General features: G+C 40.1%; 1 protein-coding gene across 1 annotated transcript; it reads left to right on the forward strand.

Annotated features, from left to right (window-relative positions):
* The first annotated feature begins 1,906 nt into the window (after positions 1-1,906).
* LOC145450950 (uncharacterized) lies at positions 1,907-27,133 on the forward strand. Its single transcript, XM_080329438.1, has 20 exons — positions 1,907-2,245; positions 2,309-2,423; positions 2,541-2,696; positions 4,778-4,919; positions 5,829-5,977; positions 7,747-8,320; positions 9,018-9,139; positions 11,119-11,257; positions 12,449-12,582; positions 12,643-12,753; positions 14,497-14,665; positions 14,834-15,000; positions 15,829-15,942; positions 17,915-18,069; positions 20,401-20,570; positions 22,347-22,405; positions 22,464-22,501; positions 24,283-24,417; positions 25,258-25,471; positions 26,996-27,133. Exons 1-20 carry the CDS (start codon positions 1,989-1,991, stop codon positions 27,059-27,061), a joined length of 3,186 nt encoding a protein of 1,061 aa, XP_080185564.1. The 5' UTR covers positions 1,907-1,988; the 3' UTR covers positions 27,062-27,133.

A 27,133-nucleotide genomic window follows, 5' to 3' on the forward strand; every position in this document is an offset into this window, starting at 1 on the left:
TTCAACTGCATCGCATTTCAGAAAGGCCCATTTGAAATTTTCAGGCAATGGTATTGGCGTCCACATTAAACGGAGTACTGAATAGTCAGAATTCATCTTGTAGAGAAGGAATGTCGGAAAAGCGGGTGGATATTCAGTAGTTAAATTTCGTATCGCGGTTACAAATGTGGTAGTGTTGGTATTAGGTTTTCTCTCCTCCAGTATAGGAAAGTGAGCATAATTTTCTTTGGACTGTTGATATTTCCAGAGTCACAGATCTGTTTTGAATGCGCCTCAACATCTCATGTATTTAGTTGTTTTCCCTCTGAAGTTGCAAATTCAATTTGTTCAGATGTGACGTTAAATGTACCTGGAAAGCAAGATGAGATACCCATTTTCGATTACAAGATTATGAGTCGGCGATATTTGTGTTTTCGAGGAAAGTTGCTATTTCATTTCTCAGTACATACACTCGTGTAAGCATGACAGATACAGGCCTACATGACATCGTCATATTGGTTCTCTGCTTCTAGTAATATCTGGCGTAACTGATTCAGTTAATGAGACAAAAATCATATTAACAGTTTTCACCATTGTGGCCAGAACACTATTCAAGTTTGCTGTCTTGGCACACAATGCCTTCTGGAAAATTAACCTATAGATAGGCTAACTAACATACGGAGGCTAGTTATCTATAATTGAACAGTTTGAGATTCTGTCATTGCGTCTGAGATGTTCCAAGCGTTTTTGAAGCAAAGGAAGGACACCTTTATTGTCACTTCTCATTAGAGTGGTAAACCCTTTAAAAAAGTATGGAACACCTTCGGTTGCGAGATACACCCGATTGATAAGCACTTATCCAGTCTAGTCTATCTCCATCTCCTACTTAAACCACCTTCGTTTTATGGCGTAACAATAGACTAATACGATGTAGGCAACTATTATATTATAGAAATTAAACATGGAACGGCAACGACCGATTTTGCTGCTTCGTTCCGCTTCGCCGAGGCTGGAGTGGAGAGTGGTTTTGCGTAAGCGACTGTAGGATTTCTGGCAATCCAAAAGCTATCTTCCCGAGCACAGAAGTTATTGAATATGTTAACTATGATAACCGTCCTTCACTAGTGTTGCTGTCTTTTATTTACTTTTGTTTATTTCGTTACTCTTTGCGGTGCTACTCGACTGAGAGAAGAAATTGATTCATAATATTATTAATACTGCCAATATGCTGGGGTGACTCCGGCCTAGAAGACTTCGGTCATATCGGGTCTCCCAGTCTATACCATGTAAAATATAGTTGGAAAAAATGTATACTATTGGACGTGAATTGTTTGTGGACATTGCCTTTACTATATTTCATGGTTGACGAATAAAAGAATTCTCTCTCTCTCTCTCTCTCTCAATGTCATGTGGGAATGTGGCAAGAAGTAACTTATTCGGAGCTATATCTCAGCTCCGGACTCGAGAACTATGGCGCCAACTCTCGAACATTCAAGTCTAAGTTTCGATAGCTGAGATAAAAGGCTTACGGTACCTCCTTGTCCGCCTTACAGGTAGAAATTGTTTTTATATCCTAATTTCCACTTGAATGTAGCTTGCTTGTTGATTATAACATTGACCGAAATCAGTACACGTCTTACCCACCTCGTATCGGTGGTCTAGGGTTTTTGAAACCTGAATGTAGGCCTATGTTTGAAATTAAATTTACTTTGCCTCGTTCTTGTTTGTCAAAGACTAGAGCTCTTTGAGTCTGTGACTATACAGACTAGTCAGAACAGAAATGCCGTATCTATCCTAATTGTATCCACGAATATCTGCTCATTGTGAATCTGATCTCCAGGCTGTTAATGTACTGAAAAGGGACTAAGGGAGCATATATTGGAGCGGTTACTTGGGTATAGAAGTTACTTAGAGAACTCTAAATTGATATATGAATATCCTCCCAATTTCTGTAAAAGTACGGTTATGATTTTATAGTATATCGGTTGCTACAAACGGCATAGTGTGCTATGTCGCTGTCATCCTCTGTGGATTCCCCCGCAAGGACTCCGCTGCGCGATATCTCTTTACAACACAATACGAAAGCATCTGGGCATAGATGTAAGCCTGCCACAGATACCCCGAAGACATCACCTGGACCGGCGTTGTTACTGGGAATTCGATTGTCTGCAAAAAAGATTGTGTCCAAGTTGACGCCTGTGAAAGCCGTTTCCAATGAAAACGAGGTTTGCTCGGAAAAGGAGAAGTCGGAAGTTTTAAAATTTCGGTAAATCCAGTAATCACTGATACATGAGCATACTTGATCTAACACATTTTTGTATACTTACAGAAACCTCCTCTCCTCGGAGACGGTCAGGGTCACTGCAACATGTCGTTACTGGGATGAGATTTTAGAAAGGAATGTCGATGAGACGAAATCTGACTGCCCTGGGGATTTTGTTTGCGTAAGACCAGTATATATACTTGCATATATTATACTCGATAACTGTGTGGCCACTTGCCATTATCCAACTAACCTACTTTTCAGAATTGTGCCATAGGCTAATAGCTGATCTTTTTAGGGTGAGATCAGGTCAACGGTCGGCCAAGCCCGGCTGATTATGAGCGAACGCTTTCATCAGTTTGAAGGGCTCGTCGACAATTGTGAGTTCCATACCGGCGAGAAGCCCGTGACCTGTCAGGACCTGCAAGGATTTTGGGAAATGATTTATTTTCAGGTAAAGTTTTTCAATGTTGAATCCTGACCTTGTATTTGTCCTGGTAATTGCTTGATTTTATAGCAAGTTCCAATTCCAAACCGACTTTTTCAGCCTATTCAATTATGAACTTTGTTAAGAATCAATTTTTCATCTGTATAACCCACCGAGGGGTGGGCAATTTTTTTAGCTCGCGGGACGCGCAATATAAATTTGGATTATAAATCAAAACGCAATATTGTTATTTGATCATAAAGTGAGGATGTGACAATAATATATATATTAGGGATGGTGTGTTCATGTTCTGTGTGTGAACTTCAGAAATTTAGAGGTTCACATTATTGACAAACAAACCGTGGTAGGTTCTGCACTGTCAACCTTTTTCATATGTTATATATATTAATGCATTTCAACTGCGGGCGGCATAAAAAAATCAACACTAAACGATCATGTACCCTGACAATCTGAAAAATTTTACTTGCTTTGTTACAAAACTTTACCAGAAATATCCCACTTTCCGTTTGTGAATATTTAGTGACTCTGTGCTGTGAGCTTGACCCGCAATCACACAACATCGGGAACGAAATACACAATATGTAGGTAGTCAGCAAATGGTGCTGATTCAACCAATCAATGAAATTGCTGTCGTTGTCTGATGTAAAAAATCCAGCAAGCGCATGGCGTCATCTCGATTTCATGTGTTTATTGTATCATAAAAACCAAATCTGCTCGATATCAACGTAGCAACACTCAGACAGTGAATACTATGTCCGGTCTGGCCTAGACCGTTATTCCCTTGCAAGTTCTTTATTGAAATTGTTGGCAAAGCGATGAAAGATATTGATTTATGGGATTATTGAATCATTTGATTTCCCCAGTTGATACATTCGGCGACGTTTAAAAAGTCCGGCATCGTGGCATTATGTGGCCCGAGTCGTCGCTAGGTATCGTGTTGTACATTAATATATCACTTCAATGAAACGTAGGGTTGGAATTAGCAATATGATGTCAACTGATGTCATGAGGTTCCCATTCGCGTTCACACAGAACCTTTCAAAAAGGTTCGCGTTCACACGAGCCTGAACCTTTCAGAGGTTCACACCATCCCTAGTATATATGTATGTTTGTTTGAAACAAACCTACCATTGATTTGATGATATCGTGCACGTGTCAGATTTAATAGGCTGGTCGACCTCAACAACCAATTTTCAACACTAGGGATGAAAGCCTGTTGTCTCGATTCTTAGAACAGTATGGAGATTTGAGTCTGTGAGCAGTGATCTGTTTATAGATTTACTCATTCTACTTTCGGTTCAATTCCAGGACACACAATGCCGACAGCGTCATAACCATGTTAGCTTTAAATATGTTCCCACTACTGACAACGATTCTACATGACACACTCGCGATTTTTCCAAGTACAGCACTAAAAGTAACAAACCTGCTGCACTGGCCAATATAAAATTACACTCATGATCCGTTTTAACTACTGTGATGATTAGCAGTTGATACTCGACAGTTAACACCTTTTAAAATCCATGGGCCTTGAGGTCAGGCTACCACACCAGCAATGCAATATAAATATACAGTTAGTGGGAATATAACAGATGAAATATAATAAGAAAAGTTTGATCGAGTCCCTGTAGTAATTAATCGCGGGCAGCACAAAACGGCGTTGCGGACCTTAGTTTGCCCAAATGCCCACCCCTTATACCCAGTGGAAAGATTTACCACTGCTGCCTTCAACTCGCTCTCACCGCTTCGGAACCACGATTTACAGAACTGGCAAGAAATAAAAACTGCCAATTCTGCCACTACCTGCTGTTAATAGCCTACATTCCACTTATCGGTTTTGCTAATACCGCTTTACCAGGATTTCATTTAAAGTAATCCTGTATTACTATTCTATGAAGGATTGAAGGTAAATTATTTCATCAAAGTTGATGACGAATCTAGGCGAATTTTAAACTTTTGTAATTGTATCTACACTAAAAATAGTTGATTTGCCCTGGTTTGGTGTTTCGATATTGTGAACAGAGTGATCATAGAACTCCTATAGGATCTGGCTTGATGTCTCTTTTTCATGTAAATAATCTGCCCAGGTGGAAGACGTCGACAAAAAATTTGAAGTCTTGCGCAAATGTCAAGCGGCTGGTTGGTCGGAAGATGCGTTGAAGCCCGTAAAGGTGCCTTCTCCTTGCAAGAAACCGGCACAGAAAAAACTTTTTATCAAGCCCACGAAACGTGAGTGTTGTCTTTGTGATGCGAAAGAGTCGGTATCAATCACTGTATTGTGAATATATCGTGACTCACGGCTGAGGCAAAATTATATGTAATCTGGTTTCTGTATGTAGGCCACTAGGCCTGTAACTCAGTGCTCGATTTTAGGTTTAGTAGTATTATTATGTCAATATTTCTGTGATTCAATCACTAAAAAGGGTAGGAAGGTGTTGCTGCTGTTGTTAGAAATTGGTATGTCACATCGCTATGAGTAGTAGTATTAGTTGAGGCACTGAACAGATTTGTTGTGATTCTGTATTTGGTCATTTTTCAAGGTTATGATGTTCCATGCTTGGTATTAAGCTGTCTCAAGTTTACCCTGTGAGCAGACTTGGACAACTAGACATTGTCTAATTACGCTAATTAGAGTGAAATGATAGTAGTCTAGTTCTAATCTAATTGGCGAAATGTTTCTATGCTCTAATTTTAATTATAAAAATGCTACAGGCGAACTATATAGTGCGAAACTTGCTGTATAGACATTTGCTGTTGTCATGCGTATAAAACTTTGATTTGATATGAACTCAACTACATTCAATGGTTATGTTTTTTTGCAAATTCACAAAATTCTATTTGAATCTAATTTGAAAATAAAAACTGTGTTGCAAGAATTTTGATCTCATTAAGAACTGTCTACCTATAATTCTAATTCTAATCAGATTTGGAAAAAGCTGGGAATTTTATTGTTCTCCATGTCTGCCTGTGAGGACCAACTATTGGTGTAATCCTTGATCATGCTAATGTTCATGTTCTTCTCAATTCTCTACTAGTTGCTGTTCATTTCAATATCCCTGATCAATATATTATTAAGTTGTGTACTGAAGTTCTGTACCTCACGCTCCAAGAGTTTTTTCTAATCCTTGATCGTTTCAGCAAAATCTACGGCCACCGCAAAAGCGAGGAGCGATGCGTTCGCTAAGAAGCGTGCGGAAGCAAGAAGGCGTCTACAGGCGGCCAAGGCAGAAATGAAGAAATCCCAACAGCCGTCTGGGCAGAAAACATTTGACGCCGTTTTTTTCAAGGTATGAAGTTTTTGTTGGTTGTACAATTAATTCTCCAATTCCTGTACTGTTTATTTACGTAATCGCAGTCTTATGTTATTGGTGTGTACTGTGTAGTAGAAACTTCGCAGTCTGACTGTAGCCTAATCTGGATCAGTGATCCACACTGAAATTACTGTGGTATTTTAGTCATCAAATTTTTGATCATAGGCCTTGTAGGTTCACAATCTGGGCAAATCTTTTCTGATAAGATAACTAAGTTCTGATATTACTTCGCGGGCCACGCAAAACAGATTGGCCACCCAGCTCTAAACAGTTTCTGACCCTATTTTCAAGTACCAGTACTGACAATATACGAATAATGTGACGACTTTACTATTCTTCGAAATTGCAATGAAATGCCTTTCTTGGCCATCCGATTCTCGAGTCATGACTCGAGTCGTTACAACTCTGAGAAATACAGAAAAAATTCAAGGTCAGTTCATAGCAAATCAGAGTTGACACGGTGTTATGCGAAGTCACTAAACTATTTTTACCAAAATGCGTTATGTAACTAATACTGGAATTCTTCATAGGTCCTGATTTCGTTCGAATGAATTTTTTTCATGTATGTAAATTTGTGACTTTTTAACTCCAAAAGTTTTTTTTCCGGGCCGAGCTACTTCGCAAGGACACACAGTTCCAACCAGAAATGAAGAAAAGTAGTACAATTCTAAAATTATGTGCGAAGACGCCTAATTTACATGCGTGAGGGCATAATTTGATAAAATCGAGTTTTTTAACGTCAAAAAATGTAAAAAATAATTTTCTAGTGAAAAATCTTCCTGTTTTTTAGGTAAAAAAAAAATCGCACTTTTAGTGATGACTAGGACAGTTTTTTTTCGACCTGTCAAATTTTGTCAAAATTGTAGCGTTATGTAAAAATTTGTCAAAATTGTTCAATGTTCATAAAGTAAAAATTTTTTTGACGTCTACATTTCGTTTGTATCGTAGATTTTGCACTGTCGATGAAGTTATCATTTGATATTTTACGGCTTGTAGCCTACTTTGTAGGCCTACCGTTGTCTGCTCATTGTGAATCATAAACGGTCAAATAAAACATAGGTTGACATGGTGTTATGGTCAACGTACCGCAATATCCTAACTGAAGAAAGACTTCGTGTGCATTGCATCATTGTTATAATAAGAAGCGCAAATTGAAAAATTGTGATGTAGACGACAATGTCAGAATGAAGCAACACGGTGTGTCACCAGCAGTGTACGCACAACTTGAGTATTGTCAGCCAACGACTGCTGCTGTTGAACGTCGTTGGCAAGCTTCTTAGCAAGGACATGCACTTTCTACCCAAGAATGTAGGAAAGTATCAGTTGTAGTACAATATTTTTTCAATTATTTTTACGATAATACGTATTATAAACACCGGAATTCTACATAGGGCCAGATTTCGTCAAAATATTGGTTTTTTCATGTAAAAAGTTGCCTGTTTCTAAGCCAGAAACGTTTATTCAGGCCAAACTACTTCGTTAGGACAGCCAGTTCCAACCAGAAATAAAGATAAGTGGTACAATTTTAAAATTATTTGTGAAAACACCTAATTTGCATACATTAGGTCAAAATTTGCTCAAAATTCAGTTTTAGGTAAAAAAAAAATCAAAATATTTATTTTTTCGGTCAAAATTTTCCTTTTTTCAGGTAAAAAAAACTGCCCTAGTGATGACGTACGGCTCGTCCTACATCATAATATCACTCAACCCGTGTCCACTTCGTCTGATTATCCTTCATATTTCAGGTCGACAGTCCCGTCAAGGCTGCGTACAGGGCCCCGGGGTCTACAACCGAGAACTGCCAACCGCCAGAAACGACGGTCCACGAACCGGTCCGCATCGTCTTAGAACAGGCCGAACAGCCGCGCCCAAAATTATTCCCAGACGTCACTGGTGCAGAAAACTCTTCACCATCCCTCGGGGCCTCACGTAAAAGGAACATGTTCCTGTACCCGGCGACTCCCTACGGCGGGGACGCGCCTAACCTGACCAGCCCACAAGTTCACTCGCATCACACCACCCCCAGGAATTCGTCCGCGTGGTCCAATATCAGCATGTCCGAAGTTATCGACACCGACCGGGCGAAAGAGGAGTCCGTGACGCGAAAATCGGTCGGTACCTTGACTCGTGATTCGGCGGCGCAAACTCCGGTCGCCTGCCCGGGGCACAGCGGCGATTTGGACGTGTCCGCGCTTATCGGCACCGCGGCGAAGAATATCGAGAAGGCGTCCGAGATTTTGGGCGAGACGCCGCAAAGGGATGGGAGGAATAAGCGTGTGCAGGCCCTCGTGGACCAGGGCACAAGCTTTTCACCGCAAGGTGGGTGGGAGTGTGAGTTGGCAGAGGCGTTTGTACTTTCGCGTGACAGTTTCGGGGTTTAACACAAAACCAGGAATGACATATTTGCTTTTTACTTACTTGAAAACAGCTACTTCTACATGTGCTTAGCAGGTAGAAACTTGTGACGTAAAGTATGTTTTTCCTACTTATTATAATTTTAGACTTGTTCTACTTCAGTTTTTTATTATTTAGCCAAAACTAGGCCTAGAATGCTTGCTTTTTTTCCTTGCTCGGAATCGTCATTTTGATAGTACTTGCTTCAGTAGCTATTTACACGGTAAAAGTAGGTTTTGCCTTCTCTCTCTGCTCGAGTGTAGAACGAACACTTTTTTATGTAGGCTACATTATTGTTCCCAACCGACTGCAAGGGAAAGGGAGTCGCATGTGATACTGTGGAATGAATAATCATGAACATCAAAACAAACAGTATCTAGCCAATGAACATCAAAACAAACGGTATCTAGCCAAGCGTACTGAGTCATGGTCGGCTGTCACTGGCAGTAGAGGTTATATCGTTAGCTACCATAAATCCAGAATATTCCAGTGGTGTTTAGTAACATAGTTTTACTTCTTTGCATATTACTGTGTTTAGGCTATTTCTATTTCTCTTGCTCAACAGTTTGAGTAGGTGTTAGAAATTATTCGAGTCCCTGTAACTCTTGTCTGATTCGCGCAGTTGGCAAAGATGAAAAATCGGTGTCCGAAGCTCTGCAGATTATCATGAAGCAAATGTCCGCTTTTCAACTCGCCCAAACGCAACATTTCGAAGGCAAACGACAGGACGGCGTTGTGCGGGAGGTGCGTTGAATAGTATTTTCTTGGCGTCCGCTGCTTGTCGTAGACATTGGTATCAAACTGGCATAAGGCAATAAATATTTGACCACGCGGGATTACGACGTTTCAACATTAGGCGTGGAAGTTTTCTTTAACCAGGATCTTTGATTACCATATGTCTCTATTGAGCAGAGTTAGCCTGCTAGAAACTTTTCACCTTTTCGAAAACAGACTCTAATCACCAATATAGCTATACCGTTTTTACTAATTAGATTATGATTAGAGTTACTCGATTTGTGAAAACCTGGTAATTGAACTGCGTTCCGAATTGAAAAAAAGAACCACAAAAATAAAGTTCGTTTCGCGCTACGCAATACTCCTGTCGCATTTTCACCAATACCGTAAACTAGATTAGAATTAAAATTGCAGCATAGAGAGTAGAGACCGATATCTCGCTCTCACTACACTAGTTAGACAACCCGAATTATCTAATTGCGCACATCTGCCTTTTGAGTGGTCCGTCGTGAGCATTGGGGCTCTTCAAAAATGATTTTTTTCTCAAATCGTACTGGCTACTTGATAAAATTGTTAGGTTACCTAATTTAAGCCTACACACAAAATTTGGTTCAATTCCAGCCAGTAACCGCTTTGCTACAGCAGAAGAAAGTTTCTATTTATTATATAAAAATAAATAACAAAAAATTTGAAAATTTTCTGTTCACCCCATGAAAGTGTTAGGCTGTCTATTGAAACGATGGTCACAAAATTTGGTTCAATTCCAACTAGTGAAAGCGGAGTTATTGCCGTCGAAAATTTGGATTCGAATAAAATAGTATTTACAGTGACCGATTCTTTGTTTATTTATTATAGTTACCGTAAATACTATTTTATTCAAATCCAAATTTTTCGACGGCAATAACTCCGCTTCCACTGGTTGGAATTGAACCAAATTTTGTGACCATCGTTTCTATAGACAGGCTAACACTTTCATGGGGTGAACAGAAAATTTTCAAATTTTTTAATATTTATTTTAATATAATAAATAGAAACTTAATTATCCTGTAGCAAAGCCGTTACTGGCTGGAATTGAACCAAATTTTGTGTGTGGGCTTACATTAGCTAACTTAACAATTTTATCATGTAGCCAGTACGATTTGAGAAAAAAGTCATTTTTGAAGAGCCCTAGTGAGCATGTGAGACTTAGGCGCAGGGCTGTAACCAAGTCACAAGGTTGCGAGACACAAGTCAGTGTCACTTATATAGTTCTGATTCGAGTCAAGTCGAGTCATTTTCAATTCGCCACCAAGTCAAGACCGACTCTATGTCAGCTAGTAGAGGGTCGAGTCCGAGTCATAGTGTTTTGACTCGAGTCCAATCCTTATGTTCATCGTTCAGTTTTCGGTTCAATCCAGTTCAACCCACTTTTTTCAACTCTCTTGGAGTGATATAAAATGACTCAAATTTATATACGGTCATTTTCCTCCGTCTAAATCAGTTTCTGGCTACATTTTCCAAGTATCAAGACTAGTACACAAAATACCAATAATGTGGTAACTTTACTATTCTTTGAAGTTGAGAGTCTTGGCCATCCTATTATCGTTTTGAGTCGGCAGAAAAATTGACTCAGTCGATTCATTTTACGCATTTGAAAAAATATCTCTAGTCGAGTCGTCAAAAAATCGCGAGTTGAGTCGTTACAACCTTGGTTAGGCATGCAATACTTGTGGGGTAGGGTAGGGGTTAATTTTGATGTTGGGGATAAAGCAATAGAATAGAAGGCCTGTAATGAAGTGCTTGAACTTTTTCGGGTTACCAAGTGTGCTTTGCGTACTTGTGCTATATCTGAACATGTTGAGAGTTGTTGATGCTTACTTTTATACTTTGTCTTTTGTAAAGTAGAAAGTAGTTTTACCATCGGTTTGTCTCACTTGTGAAATTAGTCAACTTGGAAACCGAAATATCAAAATAATTGAAATGAAATTGTTCTGGTGCCATTCTTGCAGATGCAGGATGAAATCGAATCGTTAAGGGCGGACAACGCCGACCTTCAAAGGAAAGCGGCGGAAGCAAGGACAGAACTAAAGACGGTGGAAAAACCGCTGACGTGTGAAAGTGTGGTGGAATATCTCTACGGTCCGATTGGTATGCTACGTGTGGCTTGTTCAAAAATTGATGCTTTTTCCTAGGGCTGTTCAAAAAAAAAACTTTTTCTTCAGATTTCACTGGCTACTTCATAACATTGTTAGGTTGGTTAAAAAATCGCTGCACACCAACTTTGGCTCAATTCCAACAAGTAGAAGCAAAATTCTTGCAGTAAGAAAGTTTTGAATTCATCATTAAAAAATAAAGAAATAAATTTCAAAATTTTTCTGTCGACCCCGTAAAAATTGTTAGGCTGTCAGTAGAGATGATGCACACCAAATTTTGCTCATTTCCAACCACTAGAAGCGAAGTTGTTGCAGTAGAAAAATTTGGATTTGAATAAAATAGTATTTTAGGTGACTAAACTAACTCTTCAATTGATTATTGTAAAATCATGGAATTAGAAATTTTTCTACTGCAATAACTTCGCTTTTAGTGGTTGGAATTGAGCCAAATTTGGTGTGCATCATGTCTACTGACTGCCTAACAATTTTACGGGGTCGACAGAAAAATTTGGAAATTTATTTCTTTATTTTTTAATGATGAATTCAACACTTCCTACTGCGAGAATCTCGCTTCTACTGGCTGGAATTGAGCCAAAGTTGGTGTACAGCGTTTTTCTTTACCAACCTAACAATTTAATCAGGTAGCCAGTGAAGTCCGAAGGAAAAGTTTCATTTTGAACAGCCCCATTGCACACCAAATTCAACTGAATTCCAACCTGTAGAAGCAAAGATATTAGAGATAACAGATTTTTGATTTATTATTTTGAAAATCTTACTGGAAGTGCCATAAAATTATAAAGTTGTCTGAAAAATGGTAGGCTACACAGCAAATTTTGATCAATGCCAACCGGCAGAATCAAAATTTCAGGTGGCAGTGTTGTTACAAGCTAAACCCTAAAGCTTGTGTTTGCTAGTTAAGCTACTTATTCGGTAACCAAGCATTGCATTGCGGAGTGAAAAAGAACATTGTATATCAACAATTGTATATACAAGTTCTTTTCAATTCTCTACTAGTTGCTGACGATTAACCCATGACGGTTGCCAGTGAGAATTATCTGGGTTTCTTTAAATATGACCATACCATTCAACTGTGTACTGAAGTTCTGAACCTCCAAGAGTTTCTTCAATCACTATGTAATCTACTAGTAATTGGGTAGAAATTCACGACGCTATAATCGTTTTACAGAAGAGGACGCGGTGTCCGACGGTTCATACAGACGCCACTATCTGAGGCTGTTAACAAAAGTGAAAATGTTACAGTCCAATTTGGACAGGTACAGCGTGGTCGACGTTAAGCTGCAGGATAAGGTTTCGCAGCTGGTAATTTTCCGAGATCGTTTAAATCCGACCAGCGGAATCATAATCACGTTTTGTATTCAGAGATCTGCGGTCGCTAAGCTCAACGACAAGAAAAGCGTCGTGGACAAGAAAGAGCAGGAACTGATTTTATGGGAAGAACGACTGAGAAAAAGAGAGGACTTCGAAAGCAAAGTGGGTTTTCGAAGCGTGTGTCCTTCCCCCTATTTCTCCATGTATCGCAGGGTTTCATTGCATTTTTATGGTCGCAACCCAGGGCTGTAATGACTCGACTCGAGACGTGATTTTCTGATGAGTGGTAGTCTTAGCGGGAATCGATGTCGATTTTTAATCAATATAACATAAAACAATCACTAATTAGCATAAACTCGACCGCATTGTCTCCAAACCAGCGAGAGATAAGAGCCAAAGCATGCTAGGCCCGACACGCAATACTTAGGCAGGCCAGCAATGATATCTTTCACACCAGGCCTATTGCAGAAACTATTGTGTAGGCCAGCGATGATATCATGCACCAAGTCATGACGGGAGTCTCAGACGGCCAAGACCGACAGTCCATTGTAATTTCCAAGGAAAGTAAAGTAACCACGCTGTTGGTATTTCGCCTATTGGCACTGGTACTTGAAAATGGGTACTGGTACTTGAAAATGTGACCAGAAACTGTTGAAATTGAGGTAAATTAGTATATTTTCAATGCGAACGAATCGATATCACCAAACAGAGTTATAAAAAGTGGTTTCAATAAGACTTGAACTTGAAACTGAGCGGTCAACGCAATGACTTGGACTCGAACTCGAGTCATAATAGCATGACTCGGTCTCAACCTTCTGCTAGCTGACTTGGACTCGGACTTGACTCGGCGGTGAATTAAAAATGACTGGGCTTGACTCGAGTCAATACTATGAAAGTGAGATTGACTTGTGACCCAGAACCTTGCGACTTGGTTACAACCCTATCGCAACCCTAATTTTTTATTCAAAGATATTTCGCCACACACCTCCCAATTTTGCTTGCTGATCACCAAAAAAATGGAGAACTCTTGAACCTCCGTCTATCAAGACTATAGCAGAAACATAGAACGGTTTCTATCTGTGTTCTATTGAGGGACTCAAGTCCATTAAATTCTCTGTCGCGTCATGTCACTACTACCTGTCACTTGTAGTTTTCCCCGCAAGAAAATCCTCCTTTTTACTAACTATGCTCCCTAGACTTTAATCTTCATAGTGGCGGCCAGACACCAACCTTGCGTTGTGGTAGGTGACGCTTTAAAATGCCGGTTCGATGATCTGGTACCTTGTTTGTTTGTCAGGTTATCATTCCTCTAAGGTCACTATTTTTTTTTAAATGAATTAAAATTTTCCGAAAGGTAACACTAATGGTATCCGGCTCATTGGCATACTTGTAATACCATAATTTTCAGTTCAACCTGGTTCAATCCACTATTTTCAACTCTGCTCGATATATATTGGCTGGTATTCATAATACGGTATCGTCATTTACCTCTGTCGTAACAGTCTCTGGCCCAATTTTCCAAGTATCAGGAATGATTGACAAAATACCGGTAATGTGGTGTCTTTACTATTGTTCGAAGTTACAATGAAATGTCTGTCTTGGCCGTCCTAGCCTCGAGTCGCATGACTTGGTTCGAATCGATACACAATGTTTTTCGATCTGAGGATAACAGTGGGGTGGGTACGAAATCGTTATGTTTACGGGCCTCTTGTCTCAGAGAGCTTGAGAACCTGTGATTATATTGTTATCCATATAAGATTGTATGAGTGTTAACTCAGTGTTCGGTCACCCCAGCACAGTGGTCCTTAAGCTTAGCTAACCCGGCGAACTTGTACGCTAATCCACAAGCCTTGGTGGAATCCCGAATGTCCATCGGGCGGTCAATCCATTTTCCTTTTGCGACAGGCTCTAGCGGACAGTAAAAAATTAGCGACAGATCTGGAAACACGGCTGCAAGAAAGGGAGTCTGTCGTCGCAGATTTGTCTGCCCGGAGCGACCGGCAAACACAGGCGATACAAGAGCTCAACGAAAGAAACGAGTTCCTGGAAGCGGAAATATCTTGCCTCAAACAAGGTCGGTTTTGTGGGTTGTATTTTGGTAGACGCTGTTTCTTAAAAATCGCTACTTCTACTCGGTATCGAGTTGTTTATTTACTGCTCAAGCTGGGGAACAGCATACAATTTTGGAGTTCGTTTTGGGGTGGAGTTTGTGTAACACGAAATAATAGTGGTTAATTTACAGAGTGCACGCAACATGCAGAGGCAAAGTCTTCGTCGGAGGCCTACATCAAAGAGCTGACCGGCATGTACCAATCGGAGGCGGACCTCGCCAGCTTTTTGCAAAACAAGCTGACGACAGTCGAACAGCAGGTCACAAAAGCTTTTCAGGACTACGAAAAAGACACGCAGGTGAGTGAACTGCCGACTAGCTATGGCTGGGTTGTGTAATGGAAGAAAAAGTGTGCAGTGCCATGATGGCTTTGGCCATGAGTGGACGGACAATAGGGGTGTTCAAAAATGACTTTTTTTTTCAAATCGTACCGGCTACTTGATAAAATTGTTAGGTTGCCTATTTTAAGCCTACACACCAAATTTGGTTCAATTCCAGCCAGTAGCCGCATTGCTACAGAGAAGAAAGTTTCTATTTATCATATAATTGTAATGAATAAAAAATTTGATGAATTTCTGTTCACCCCATGAAAGTGTTGGGTTGTCTATAGAATCGATGTTCACCAAATTTGGTTCAATTCCAACCAGTGGAAGCGGAGTTATTGCCGTCGAAAAATTTGGATTATCAATAAAATAGTATTTACAGTGACTAATTCTTTAGCTATTTTATTAAAATTCAAATTTTTCAACGGCAATAACTCCGCTTCCGCTGGTTGGAATTGAACCAAATTTGGTGAACATCGATTCTGTAGACAACCTAACACTTTCATAGGGTGAACAGAAAATTTTCAATTTTTTATTTATTTATTATTATATAATAAATAGAAACTTTCTTCTATGGCATTGCGGCTACTGGCTGTAATTGAACGAAATTTGGTGTGTAGGGGGGTGGGATGAGAGCATCTGATGGGGAGCCGAAGCCCATGTTCCAGATGCAAGTTATTTTTGAACAGCCCTGGTTTTCAAGCTTGATAATCTTCCGAAGCGGTCCTCGCCTAAAAAGAGATTACAAACCACCACCCTTCGCACCAAGATATACTGCCCAGGTCATGTCATTTCTTTGTCAAGGAATTCAAGACCACCGTTGCTCGCCAGGAGGCCGAATTGGCGACTGTGAACAGTGCTAACGCCAAATTGTCACTCACATGTCGGGAACTTACAGAAAGAGTCGAGATATTACAAGTAAGAATGTTAATCGGGTTGATTGAAGTGGGTAAGTGTCTTCCATGGGTAGGCAGGAGTCTTATACACATGGACAGCGGATAGACAGTGTTTATATCTACTCAATTTTGAAGTTTTTATACTGATAAGGAGGATGCCAGTGAATCCAGCCCTTGGCGAGTTCTGCACGAGATGGGACAACTACATCTTTATCAAAGGGGATGCCGTAATAGTGTTCGGAAATTAATGCTTCATTGACTAAGGCAGTGAATTGAGATATTCATCGTTGTTAATTCGGCAGTTGGCATGTATTGATTAATGGGTTTGGGTTACGTTAGAGCAGGGCCGGCCAACCTTTTCAGCCAAAGGGCCACTTTCGATTGATGAAATATTGCGCGGGTCACTTACCGCGCGAAGCGCGAAAATTTTTTGAAGTTCATAGGTCAATAATATTGTCACTTGGCTATATTGCGAGCCTGCCGCATATCACTGGGCTAATTTTGCGAGGACTGGGCTATTCGGGCATGGACATATCGATATCGAAAGCTGCGACAAACATGCGTCAATCTTTCCGTGCCTAGGTTCCATAATCAACGATCTTACTGCGACCGCAAACGCAAGGTCGCATATGTTGAACGACACTTTGTCCCGTAATCGCGAATATAGTTAGACTCAATCTGATACATCAGGCGTTCTTCCATTTTCACAAAAAGGGAAACAATATTAAAAACAAGGAATCGAGTGACAACATGTTTCGCTAAGCTTGTAGAAAATTTTTACTTTTGATAAATCTATCGCAAATTATTCTGCTTTATTGTAGTGTACGAAGATATACCAATATGTGACTGGCTGATGGATCTGTCAATGCGTCGGAACTCATATTTTAATCATCACATCTCAAGTGTTGCGGCCAAACTAATCAAATTTTTGGTTGGCCTTTCAAGTTCACAATCTGTGCAATGCATTTTTGATATTATAAATTTCGGAAATTACCTCGCGGGCCACTGTGGCCCGCGGGCCACGGGTTGGCCGGCCCTGCGTTAGAGTTAGGGATATGGTTAGGGTTACAATTAGGGGCCCACCAAGTGCCGAATTCCCTGGTAACCTACAGGGATGAGATGGGGCGATTTTTTCAACATGTCAAAAAAAGTCAAAATTGTAGCGTTAGGTCAAAAAATGTCCAAATTGTTTAAGAAGTTGAATGCTCAACGTACCGCAATATCCCAATTGAAGCAAGACCGTATGGGCATTGCATGGTTCTTATATCAAGAAGCGCATGGTGAAAAATTTTGATGTAGAATGAATGAGTGATGCAACACGTTTTGTCACCAGCAGTGTGCGCACAACTTGAGTGTTGTCAGCCAGCAACTGCTGCTGCTGAACGTCCTTTCTCCATTCTTGGCAAGCAACTTAGTAAGGACAGACACTTTCTACCCGAGAATGTAGGAAAGTATCTTTCGGTGTAGCCTGCTACAAAAATTCAATTATTTCTACGATAATGCATAATGTAACTACTGGAATTCTTCGTAGGGCCGTATTTCGTTGAAATGAAGTTTTTTCATGTAAAAATCTGTCCATTTTGAGGCAAAAAAGTTTCTTTCCAAGGCCAAACTACTTCGTAAGGACACACACTTCCAACCAGAAATGGAGATAGGTATTACAATTCTAACAATATGTGGGAAATCACCTAATTTGCATATGTTAGGTCAAATTTAGTCAAAATTAAGATTTTTAAGGTAAAAAAATGTCAAAATTTTGATTTTTTAGGTCAAAATCTTCCGTTCTTTAGGTAAAAAAAATGGCCCTAGCCAATAATAATTCTATTTGGACATTAAAAATTGTACGTAATTGAGTACGTTTGGCACACCGAATGTGCTAAATAAATTCATAAAATTCAAACCACGGGACTTGAACAGACGCGCTAGTCGCATTTCCATCGTCAAATCACCGTAATGGCGCTCCCAAAATTAAACTGTCCAATGTCCTTTTTCAGTATGTCGAAGACGAGAGGAATACCTTTCAGGAAGAGCTTGCCGAAACGGAAGCATCGTTGAATGCTTGCAAGCTGGACGCGTTACAAAGCAGGATAGCGGTGAAAAATCTGACTGCGTCATTGAACGAGAAAGACGCAGAAATTTCAGAACTCAAGTAAGCTGGGTTTTGCGTGCGGGACTGACCGATTGGTCACTCCGTGGGCTTGTGGGCGTGAAAGAAACTTGCTGGGGATGTCGCTGTGGGCCTCTTTGAATAACTGACTCTGCCGGTGTGCTGAGCCTAAATCTCTATGTCTGAACTTGTTCGCTTTTTTTCTTAAATTTTTCAATCATCAATTATTATCACTATGACGGCCAAACTTCACGACGTTGACAGTATTTTGAATCAACTCATTTAAGGGGACTAGCAACCCAAAAACATAAATTTCGAATGGCTACCCCTGTCACCATGAAATTTTCAGTTGCTAGATGTCGCTATGCTATAAACAAAAAACCGAACAGTCTCGTGCTACCCTGCAGATTGTGGATATTTTTTGGATTTCAAGGACAGAAAATGCATCGACACGGGGAATGGAGGATCTCGATATTGTGAAGCCCTTTTTCCGATCTAACGCCTTCTTTAGGAAGTACTTTGACAACGCTGTGCCATGCTAAAATTTCAAGGATTATGTGCAACCCATCTCGGAGAAATTTCATTTCGAAATTTAAAAATTCCCAAATTTTGTCACAAATTTGCTGTAAATTTACTGTGACGTTCTGTACCTCTTGACATGGTAGACCTATGACTAAAAACTTTTAGCATAGCACAGGTCTGAATCTCAGCTTTTAAAAAAACTTGAGTGACACATATACGACAAATATTTCGTATAAATTCTTGGTTTACCGTGATGCGACGGGAAAAAATTTTACAATTGAGAAAACGACCCCCCCCCCCAATTATCAAAGGAAAGTGAAATTGAAGTTTTGCGTTGTTTAGTTATTGTTTGGGTGAAATCAGGTCATGAGGTGACAGCAGAGATGCAATGTTAATTCGTAGTATTTCCTACCACAAAAAAAAAACGAAAATTTTCATTTTTTGAGGTTGCCAGCCCCTTTAATTTGTTGAGATGATGGCAGACGTTGTAGGCAAGATTAACATCTTGCTACCCTTCACGCCTTATTTCACATTCGTTTACAAATTCAATAACATATTCTTATTGAAGTATACTCGAATAATTTTGGCTGACACTCGTTAGTGGTAATCGTCAGCAACTAGTAGAATTGAAGACAACATCGTATATCAGCAATTGGATCACCAAATATGACGTCATAACCATAGGCGCCAATTCAGACTGGGAACCCCATTGTGCTGCACGCAAGTTTAGGAATTACTGATTGGATGCTAGTTATCTATCATCTGTAGGCTACTAATTCTTGTCTGCTTTATACACTCGTATTTCCTCGATGTCACTGTGTTGATTTGTTATTAATACTGCGCATTGTGCGGTACATGGCGTTGAATTACGGTATCGAATATTGATGCAACGCGAGATTCTCGGTGGCGCAAATTCTGAATTTATTCGAAATCCTGTCCTTTTGAAATGCCAATTCACCAATTCGTATTATCGATGCATCATACTGCAAATTAGCGAGAATCATTTGTATGCGAAATGGGTCATTGACATATGATATGCGCTATCGTTGCATATTTGATTCAGCGCGTCTGCATGCAGTCCTGCACGCTATAATCGCTGGCATGAGCTATCACGTGCACCAGGTTAGGGCTGATATCGTTACCAGCCTGAACTAACGAGTCTACAGCAGGACTGGCGCATGTCATAACTATGCTGGCCTTGACTATAGTGACTGCCACAGGCATCGTATGATGTGCCTGCTATTTCTACTTATGCAATTGCTATCCTATGTCATACTGGCTTAACTGACAGCGTGAAATTGAATAACATTGAATCTGCGCTATTGGCCAAGAACTGACTCGAAAGGATGTAATTGATTAGCGCTAATACTGAAACACCAGAAGATGTGTGTTAAGGCCGAGTTATCAAAATATACGACAGGCGTGAATCATCTGAAATCGGTGCCATTACAGAACAGATTCCACAGCAGTCTTCAATCGTAATAATTTGTGAAATAGTTTGTCGTCATCAAGGTGGCGTACTCAATTGTTCGCGCGCGTGTTGGTAAATAGTGAATTGTTGATATTGAAGCGAGATCGAGGAATCGCTAATTAACCGCTGGACTTGCTGGCAAGCTTACCACTTATACGCGTAAATTCGTGAACACGATGAAGCTTGACCTATCCATGTAATATGAGCATTTACGCACGCACTTATCCGTATTAAATTAATGCTAACTTGGTATATTTGAAACAATTTCAAACCCCTCCTCTTTGCATCTGGCCGCCCCATGTAAAAATGAAAATCTTTTTCACTGCTTTGTATACATACGCCATTCGGGAATTACTGCTACCATTTCCGGCTTGTTTCAGAAAAGAGTGTGCCACCGTGCAGCAGGACTGCGACGTGGTGCAGAGCGAGGCCCATTTCATTGTGCAGCATCACAAGGAAGAGCTCGTGTATGCCTCTGCCGGGGTCGACGAGGTTTTGAAGGAAATGCGCCAGTTCGATTTGAAGCTAAAGGCAATCAAAAAAAGCCGAGGTAGGGACGCGCTCTTGTGCCTGTCGTGTTTATAAAGTGGTCGTCAGCGAAGACAAGATTGCATAATGGTGGCTTCTTGATCGGTAGGTCATGGACTCGATCCCTTGTTGGGTCAGACCAAAGACCTGATTAGTAACACTGGTGTCTGTGACTTGGCGCTAGCATTACCGGCATAGAATGGAGAGGTGTTGCAAGACTTCGACAGCAGAGATGAGCATGGATTAGGATTAGGATTTTAAAAAACAGGATTTGCGAAATTTTGTCGGATTTGGATTGGATTAGGATCAGAGATTTTTTCTGAACGGATTTGGATTGGATTTACCGATTTTCCGGGAGATTAATATGTCGTGTGGCGAATGGCGACAAACTTATTCAAATCAGTTATTAAAATACTTACGGTATACTACACTATCGTACACTCGGTGCCAATGAACATGAGAGGCACAACCCTATGCTAAGTTATCTTAAATCAACAGAATCGCTGGTTGTGAAATAAAAATTTACCATCGCTCCCGTGCATAAATTATCATTTTTTTTTCTGAATTTCAAGTTAGAATCGGTTTAGGATTGGACATGGACTTGAATATGAAAAAGTTCTGGATTTGGATTGGATTAGGACATAGAAATTCTAAATCCGCTCATCTCTGTTTGACAGCCTTACAAGGCTATATCTGCACCTTCCTTGTCCAGCGGCATATGTACATTAGGGGTGTTCAACAATGACTTTTTTTCTCAAATTCTACTGGCTACCTGATTGAAAATTGTTAGCTTACCTAATTGAATCCTACCCACCAAATTTAGTTCAATTCCAACCAGTAGCCGCATTGCTACAGGAGAAGAAAGTTTTTTCATTTATTATCTAAAAATGAATAAAAAAAAATTTAAAATTTTATGTTCACCCTATGAAATTGTTAGGTTGTCTACAGAAACGATGCTCACCAAATTTCGCTCAATTCCGACCACTGAAAGCGGAGTTAGTGCCATCGAAAAATCTTGGATTTGAATAAAATAGTATTTGTGGTGACCAATTCTTTAGTTATTCATTATAGTTCTGCCCCCCGTAAATACTATTTTATTCAAATCCAAATTTTTCGACATCAATAACTCAGCTTCCGCTGGTTGAAATTGAGCCAAATTTGGTGAACATCATTTCTACAGACAACCAAAAAATTTCATGGGGTGAACAGAAAATTTTGAATTTTTTTTTTTCATATCTTTTATGATGAATTAAAAACTTTCTTCTCCTGTAGCAATGCGGCTACTGGTTGGAATTGAACCACATTTGGTGCGCAGGCTTCAATTAGGTAACCTAGCAATTTTATCAAGTAGGAGTAGCCGGTAGAATTTGAGAAAAAGTCATTTTTGAACACCCCTACCTATTGCACAGCACATGTGCTTGTGGTATGAATGTGCACAGATCGTGTGTAGTTCATAACTTGAGTAGGTGTATATGCTGCAATCACATCAAGGACTAAAATAAACTACGTCCCACGTACTTATGCTTTTTCGAAGTGACGACGTGACAATTTCATGAGGTGGAAATGAAATTTTAAAATATATTTATTTAAAGAACAAAACTTTTTCACTCTGATAGCTCCGTTCCTGGTGGTTGAATGGAACAGAATTCGGTGTGCAGTGGTTTTTTAGGTAACCCAACAATTTTATGAATCTGCCAGAAAAATTTGTTATTTTTGGATAACGCTACTGACCACCCATGGCGCAATCGACAGCGTCTTGCAGACGAGATAATTTTATAATTTACGTTCTACCCTTCAGGCACGCCTCGTCAAGATTCGCCTTTAAGGAATCATCAGAATATTGACGCAACGCCGATGGTAAGTTGATAATTTTGGCCCCTATCTCCTCATCTTCCTCATTTCTATATTCTATCAGGACTCTGGCGATGCCGACTGTTCCAGCGTGGAAAGCAGGTACATATACCGTGTTACAGAATCTGTGTTGCATAGTGAGAAGCAATATATGCCTTTGCCACCTTCGCTGAGATTTTTAGCGTGACTTTGTGAAAAAAGGACCTGTTAATTGAATAAGGCTGGTGTAATTGGCATGCTCTGCGGCCTCTTTTTGGAAGGGGAGGCATGGTCTGATTCAGCCGGCAGAGGGGTTCAATGTAACCAGTAGGATTGTTCAAAAATACTATTTTTTCCAGATTCCAGAGATTCACTGATTAAATTCTTGGGTTGCCTGGAAAACGTAGCGCACCAAATTTGGCTCGATCCCTACTGGTAGATGAGAACGCGCAGGAGTTTGGAAATTTTGAATTTATTATAAAAAAAATTGAAAAAATAGTTCAAATTTTACAGTAAATTGTTAAGTTGTTTGAAAGAACGATGCATAACATTTTTTGCTCACTTCCAAACCGGTTGTTAAGCGTAGTTATTGCTGTTGAAAATGTTGGATTTGCCTCAAATAGCCTTGGCTATGGGTATTCCCAGAATTATTAGTGAAAAACTCGAATTACTTCGCTTCTACCGAGTTGCGTCAAATTTGCTAAGCATTGTTTTTTTGTAGACAACTCAACAATTTCATAGGGTTGGCTGCGAAATTTGAAAAAATAACTCAAATTTTTTATAAAGGTAAATTACAAATTTTCAAACGTGCGTTCCTATTTACCAGTTGAAATCGAGCCAAATTTGGTGTGCAGCAATTTAATCAGCGAATCCAAGGAATACAGAATTTTTTTTTAACAGCCCTAGTAATCAACTTTGTTACTCAAGTAGAAATCGTAGTAATGCCGTAATTTCTACTCAATTTTAAGGTAATGTCCTGATTTCTGAGCCCTGTCAAAGTTAAAAACGGTGGACTTGACTCGAGTCATTTTCTCAAAAGTACGGAAAATGACTCGACTCGACCTGACTCAATCCTTGTATTGACTCGACTCGTGCTCGGGTCATTGCGGATGACTCGATACTCGGAGGGCCATGACCGACATTATGTTATTTTGAAAAATAGTAAAGTTATCACACTATTGGTATTTCGTGTAGCAGGGTTGTGAAATGTGCGTTTAACAAGACTTATAGGTGGGTAGGTCAAAAATAACTCTCGGATTCCGCGGGTTCGCTGATTACGTTGTGAGCTCGTCTAAAAAAGGCTGCATTCAAAAATTTCAAATTTTACAGTCAATCCCATGAAATTATTAGGTTGTCTACAGAATCGATGAAAGTCCTACCCGTAGAAGTGAAGTTGTTCGAGTTTTTCATCAATAATTCCGGGATTACCCACGAACATTGTTATTTTTCCAAATCCAAAACTTTCGACTGCAATAACTCCGCTTCTACTGGTTGGAAGTGACCAAAAATTGTTACTCATTGTTCTTTAGGCAACTTGACAATTTCGTGTGGTTGTCAGCGAAATTGAAAAAAATTCCTTCAAATTTTTTTCAATAAATTCAAAAATTGGCGGTTAGTACTCGACTTGACTCGAGTCAAAACTGTAAAAGTGAAGATGAGTTGTGACTCAGAACCTTCCGACTTTGTTACATCCCTGCGCCTTACACTTTTGCGTGGAGTAGTTTTGGTACATCTTGGAAATTTCTACACATACTCGTAATGAAGTATTAATTTACGGTATTGTTTGTATTTGTAATCCATCTCCGCAGGCATCGTATACTATTTCGCTAGCCACAATTTTTAGAGACTTCGCTCTGTACCTGTTGACGTCCGCTTATTCTCAAGCGCTTGTCTTCACGTTGTAGCGATATCCCGAAAAACGCCGACTCTATATCTTGGAAGGTGGAACAGGCGCACGCTCTGTTCCTCTCCATCACCGACGCCTGCTCCGCTATCAACGACCGCTTTCTGAAGGATATCGGACAGTTGGAGTTTGAAATGTAAGTCTCTCATCCTGTCACTCTCGACCAAGGTTGTAATGACTTGAGTCACAATATTTTGGAGACTCGAGTGACTTGACTAGAGTCAATTTGTTTATCGACTCGACTTGCACTCGAGTCATTGTGCATGACTCGAACCAAGTCATACTACTCCAGACTAGGACGGCCAACACAGACATTTCATTGTAACTTCGAAGAATAGTGAAGTGACCGCATGATTGGTATTTCGTCTATCAGTCCTGACACATTGAAAATAAGGACCTCAAATTTAAACGATAATGATATAATCAAGCCACCTATTTACATATAGTGCCAAATATTTCCAGTAAAAAGTTAGTTGCATGAAAAATCGAAAAAAGTTGCAATGTAAGATTCCTCCGAACAGCTTACAAACCATACTACGTAACATCTGAGTATTTAGGAAGCTGTAAAAATAGTTGCAAACGTTGCCAAAACTCGCCCTGCTAATCATGGTACCTTATGTTGCCATCTGGTCTATTTTTCTCCTGTAAAGCCACCTAATGATGCAAAAAATGGCATCACATACTCTTAATTTGTGGCGAGCGCTGAAAATAAAACATAATTAGTATCGGCGTGTTAAAGGACAATGAAGTTTTATGGTTGTAGTTTCAACATTGGACTTTCGTGGACCCCTGTAGATAAGAACCAGCGCTATTTGGTCATGAAGGCCGTACTACCATGCACTGATTCTTGAAGTAAACCCTCCATACTAGTGGCCAACTCACCAAATTATATATAAGATTACAAAGCTTGATTTCCAGGGAATAAGTGACGCAGGCCCATGGAAATTGTCGGTATTAAGCGGAATTTTTCATTCAGCGCTATTTCAAAGAAGCAGCTCGAAGAGACGGGCCGCGGCCTGGCCGAGGACGCGAGCAAGAAGAGCGAGTTGGAGCAAGCGCTGAACAAGCGCGTCGCCAAGCTCACCGCGGAGCTCGAAGAGTGTCAGGACAAACTCGAGCACTGCCAGCGCGCCATGAAAGTGCTGGCCGACAGGAATCAGGAGCTTTTGAACAGTAAAATTCGGCGACAGGTGAGAGGGGTATTGTGCAATACTTTATTTTTCTGGATCCCGGGGCTTCTCTGGCTGTATCGTTGGGCTGCCTGAAAAACGCTACACGCCAGATTTGGCTCGATTACCACCAGTAAAAACCGACGCAGAGCCAATTGAAATTTTTGAATTTATTACGGTACGGTGTTGAAAGTTTTTAAAATAAAATTACAAATATTACTGTCAACCCTGTGAAATTGTCAAGTTGCCTACAATAACGATGCGTATCAATTTTTGCCCAATTCCGACCGGTCGAAGCGAAATTATTGCTGTTGTAAGTTTTAAACTTGCAAAAATAGCATTAACGGTGGGAAAACCCGGGATTATTAGTGAAAAACTCGTAGCTTCGTAGTATAGTAAAGTCACGATATGATTGGTATATCGTCTATCAGTCCTGATACTTGGAATATAGGGCCAAAAACTGTTGGGGCTGAGGAAGATTACGACATTATGAATGCGAGTCTTTCTATATCACTCGAACACTCGAGTTGGGTTGAACCGGATTGAACTACTCAAAACTGATGAGTGAACATAATGACTCGGACTCGGACATGAGTCACAATACTATGACTCGTTGGGGAATTGAAAATGACTCGACTTGACTCGAGTCGAAACTATAACGGCCAAGTCCGACATTTCATTGTAATTTCGAAGAATAGTAAAGTAACCACCCTATTGGGATTTCGTCTGTTGGCACTGGTACTTGGAAATGCGACCAGAAACTGCTAAAAGTGAGTGAAATTAGTGTATTATAAATGCGAACCGTTCGATATCACCAAACAGAGTTATAAGAGTGGGTTTAACAAGACTTTATCTGGAAACTGAACAGTCAACACAACACAATGACTTGGACTCGGACTCGAGTCATAATAACATGACTCGGACTCGACCCTCTGCTCGATGACTTGGACTCGGTGTTGAATTGAAAATGACTCGACTTGACTCGAGTCTTAACTCTAAAAGTAAGATTGACTTGTGACTCGGAGCCTTGCGACTTGGTTACAACCCTGGCTTACAGCCTTCTGCAATGAAAAAAGATATTGAAACTGTAATTCTTGTTGATCCTTTCGGTGCCAAGGAGCGAATAATTGCAGTACTCTTAAAAATTATCTCTCTAGTCTGCTCTGGGTCAAGGTGGGTGTGATGCTTTGATCTGATGAAAATTTCGATGAACTACCCATATTTCCAGAGTCTGCAATTTTAAGACTCCTCTCGGTAGTTTGCAGAGCGGAATGCGACAGCGATCGATTGTCCTTTGTTTCGATATTATGAACTTTGCTGTCTTCAAAAATATATTGACCACGATTTGAGATTTCCACCTAGACCTGTCAATGAGTGATTTTCTGAGGTATGCAATCACTTGGCCAATCGATAGCAGGATGTTTGGCATAGCTCTGGGCTGTTACGGCATAGCTGACAAAGTGTGATAGTATGAAATGTTGAATACATACCCTGGTCCATATTATACTCTGCCAGTGTGATTGATTGTCATCTATCTTTTTCCAGCAATCTACAGGACAAGCCGCTTCCGGCATGGGCTGTAAGAGAAGGAGCTCGTCTTCCAACCGCTAATCTCTTACGTTCACAGAGATATTTTTTGCTTATTTTTCGTTTGAGAGCCTAAATAAACTTGCTAATCTTAAA

This window comes from Botryllus schlosseri, chromosome 11 (genome assembly GCF_051294905.1).
Source record: "Botryllus schlosseri isolate E-star chromosome 11, Bs_hap1, whole genome shotgun sequence".
In the NCBI taxonomy this organism is placed as follows: Eukaryota; Metazoa; Chordata; class Ascidiacea; order Stolidobranchia; family Styelidae; genus Botryllus; species Botryllus schlosseri.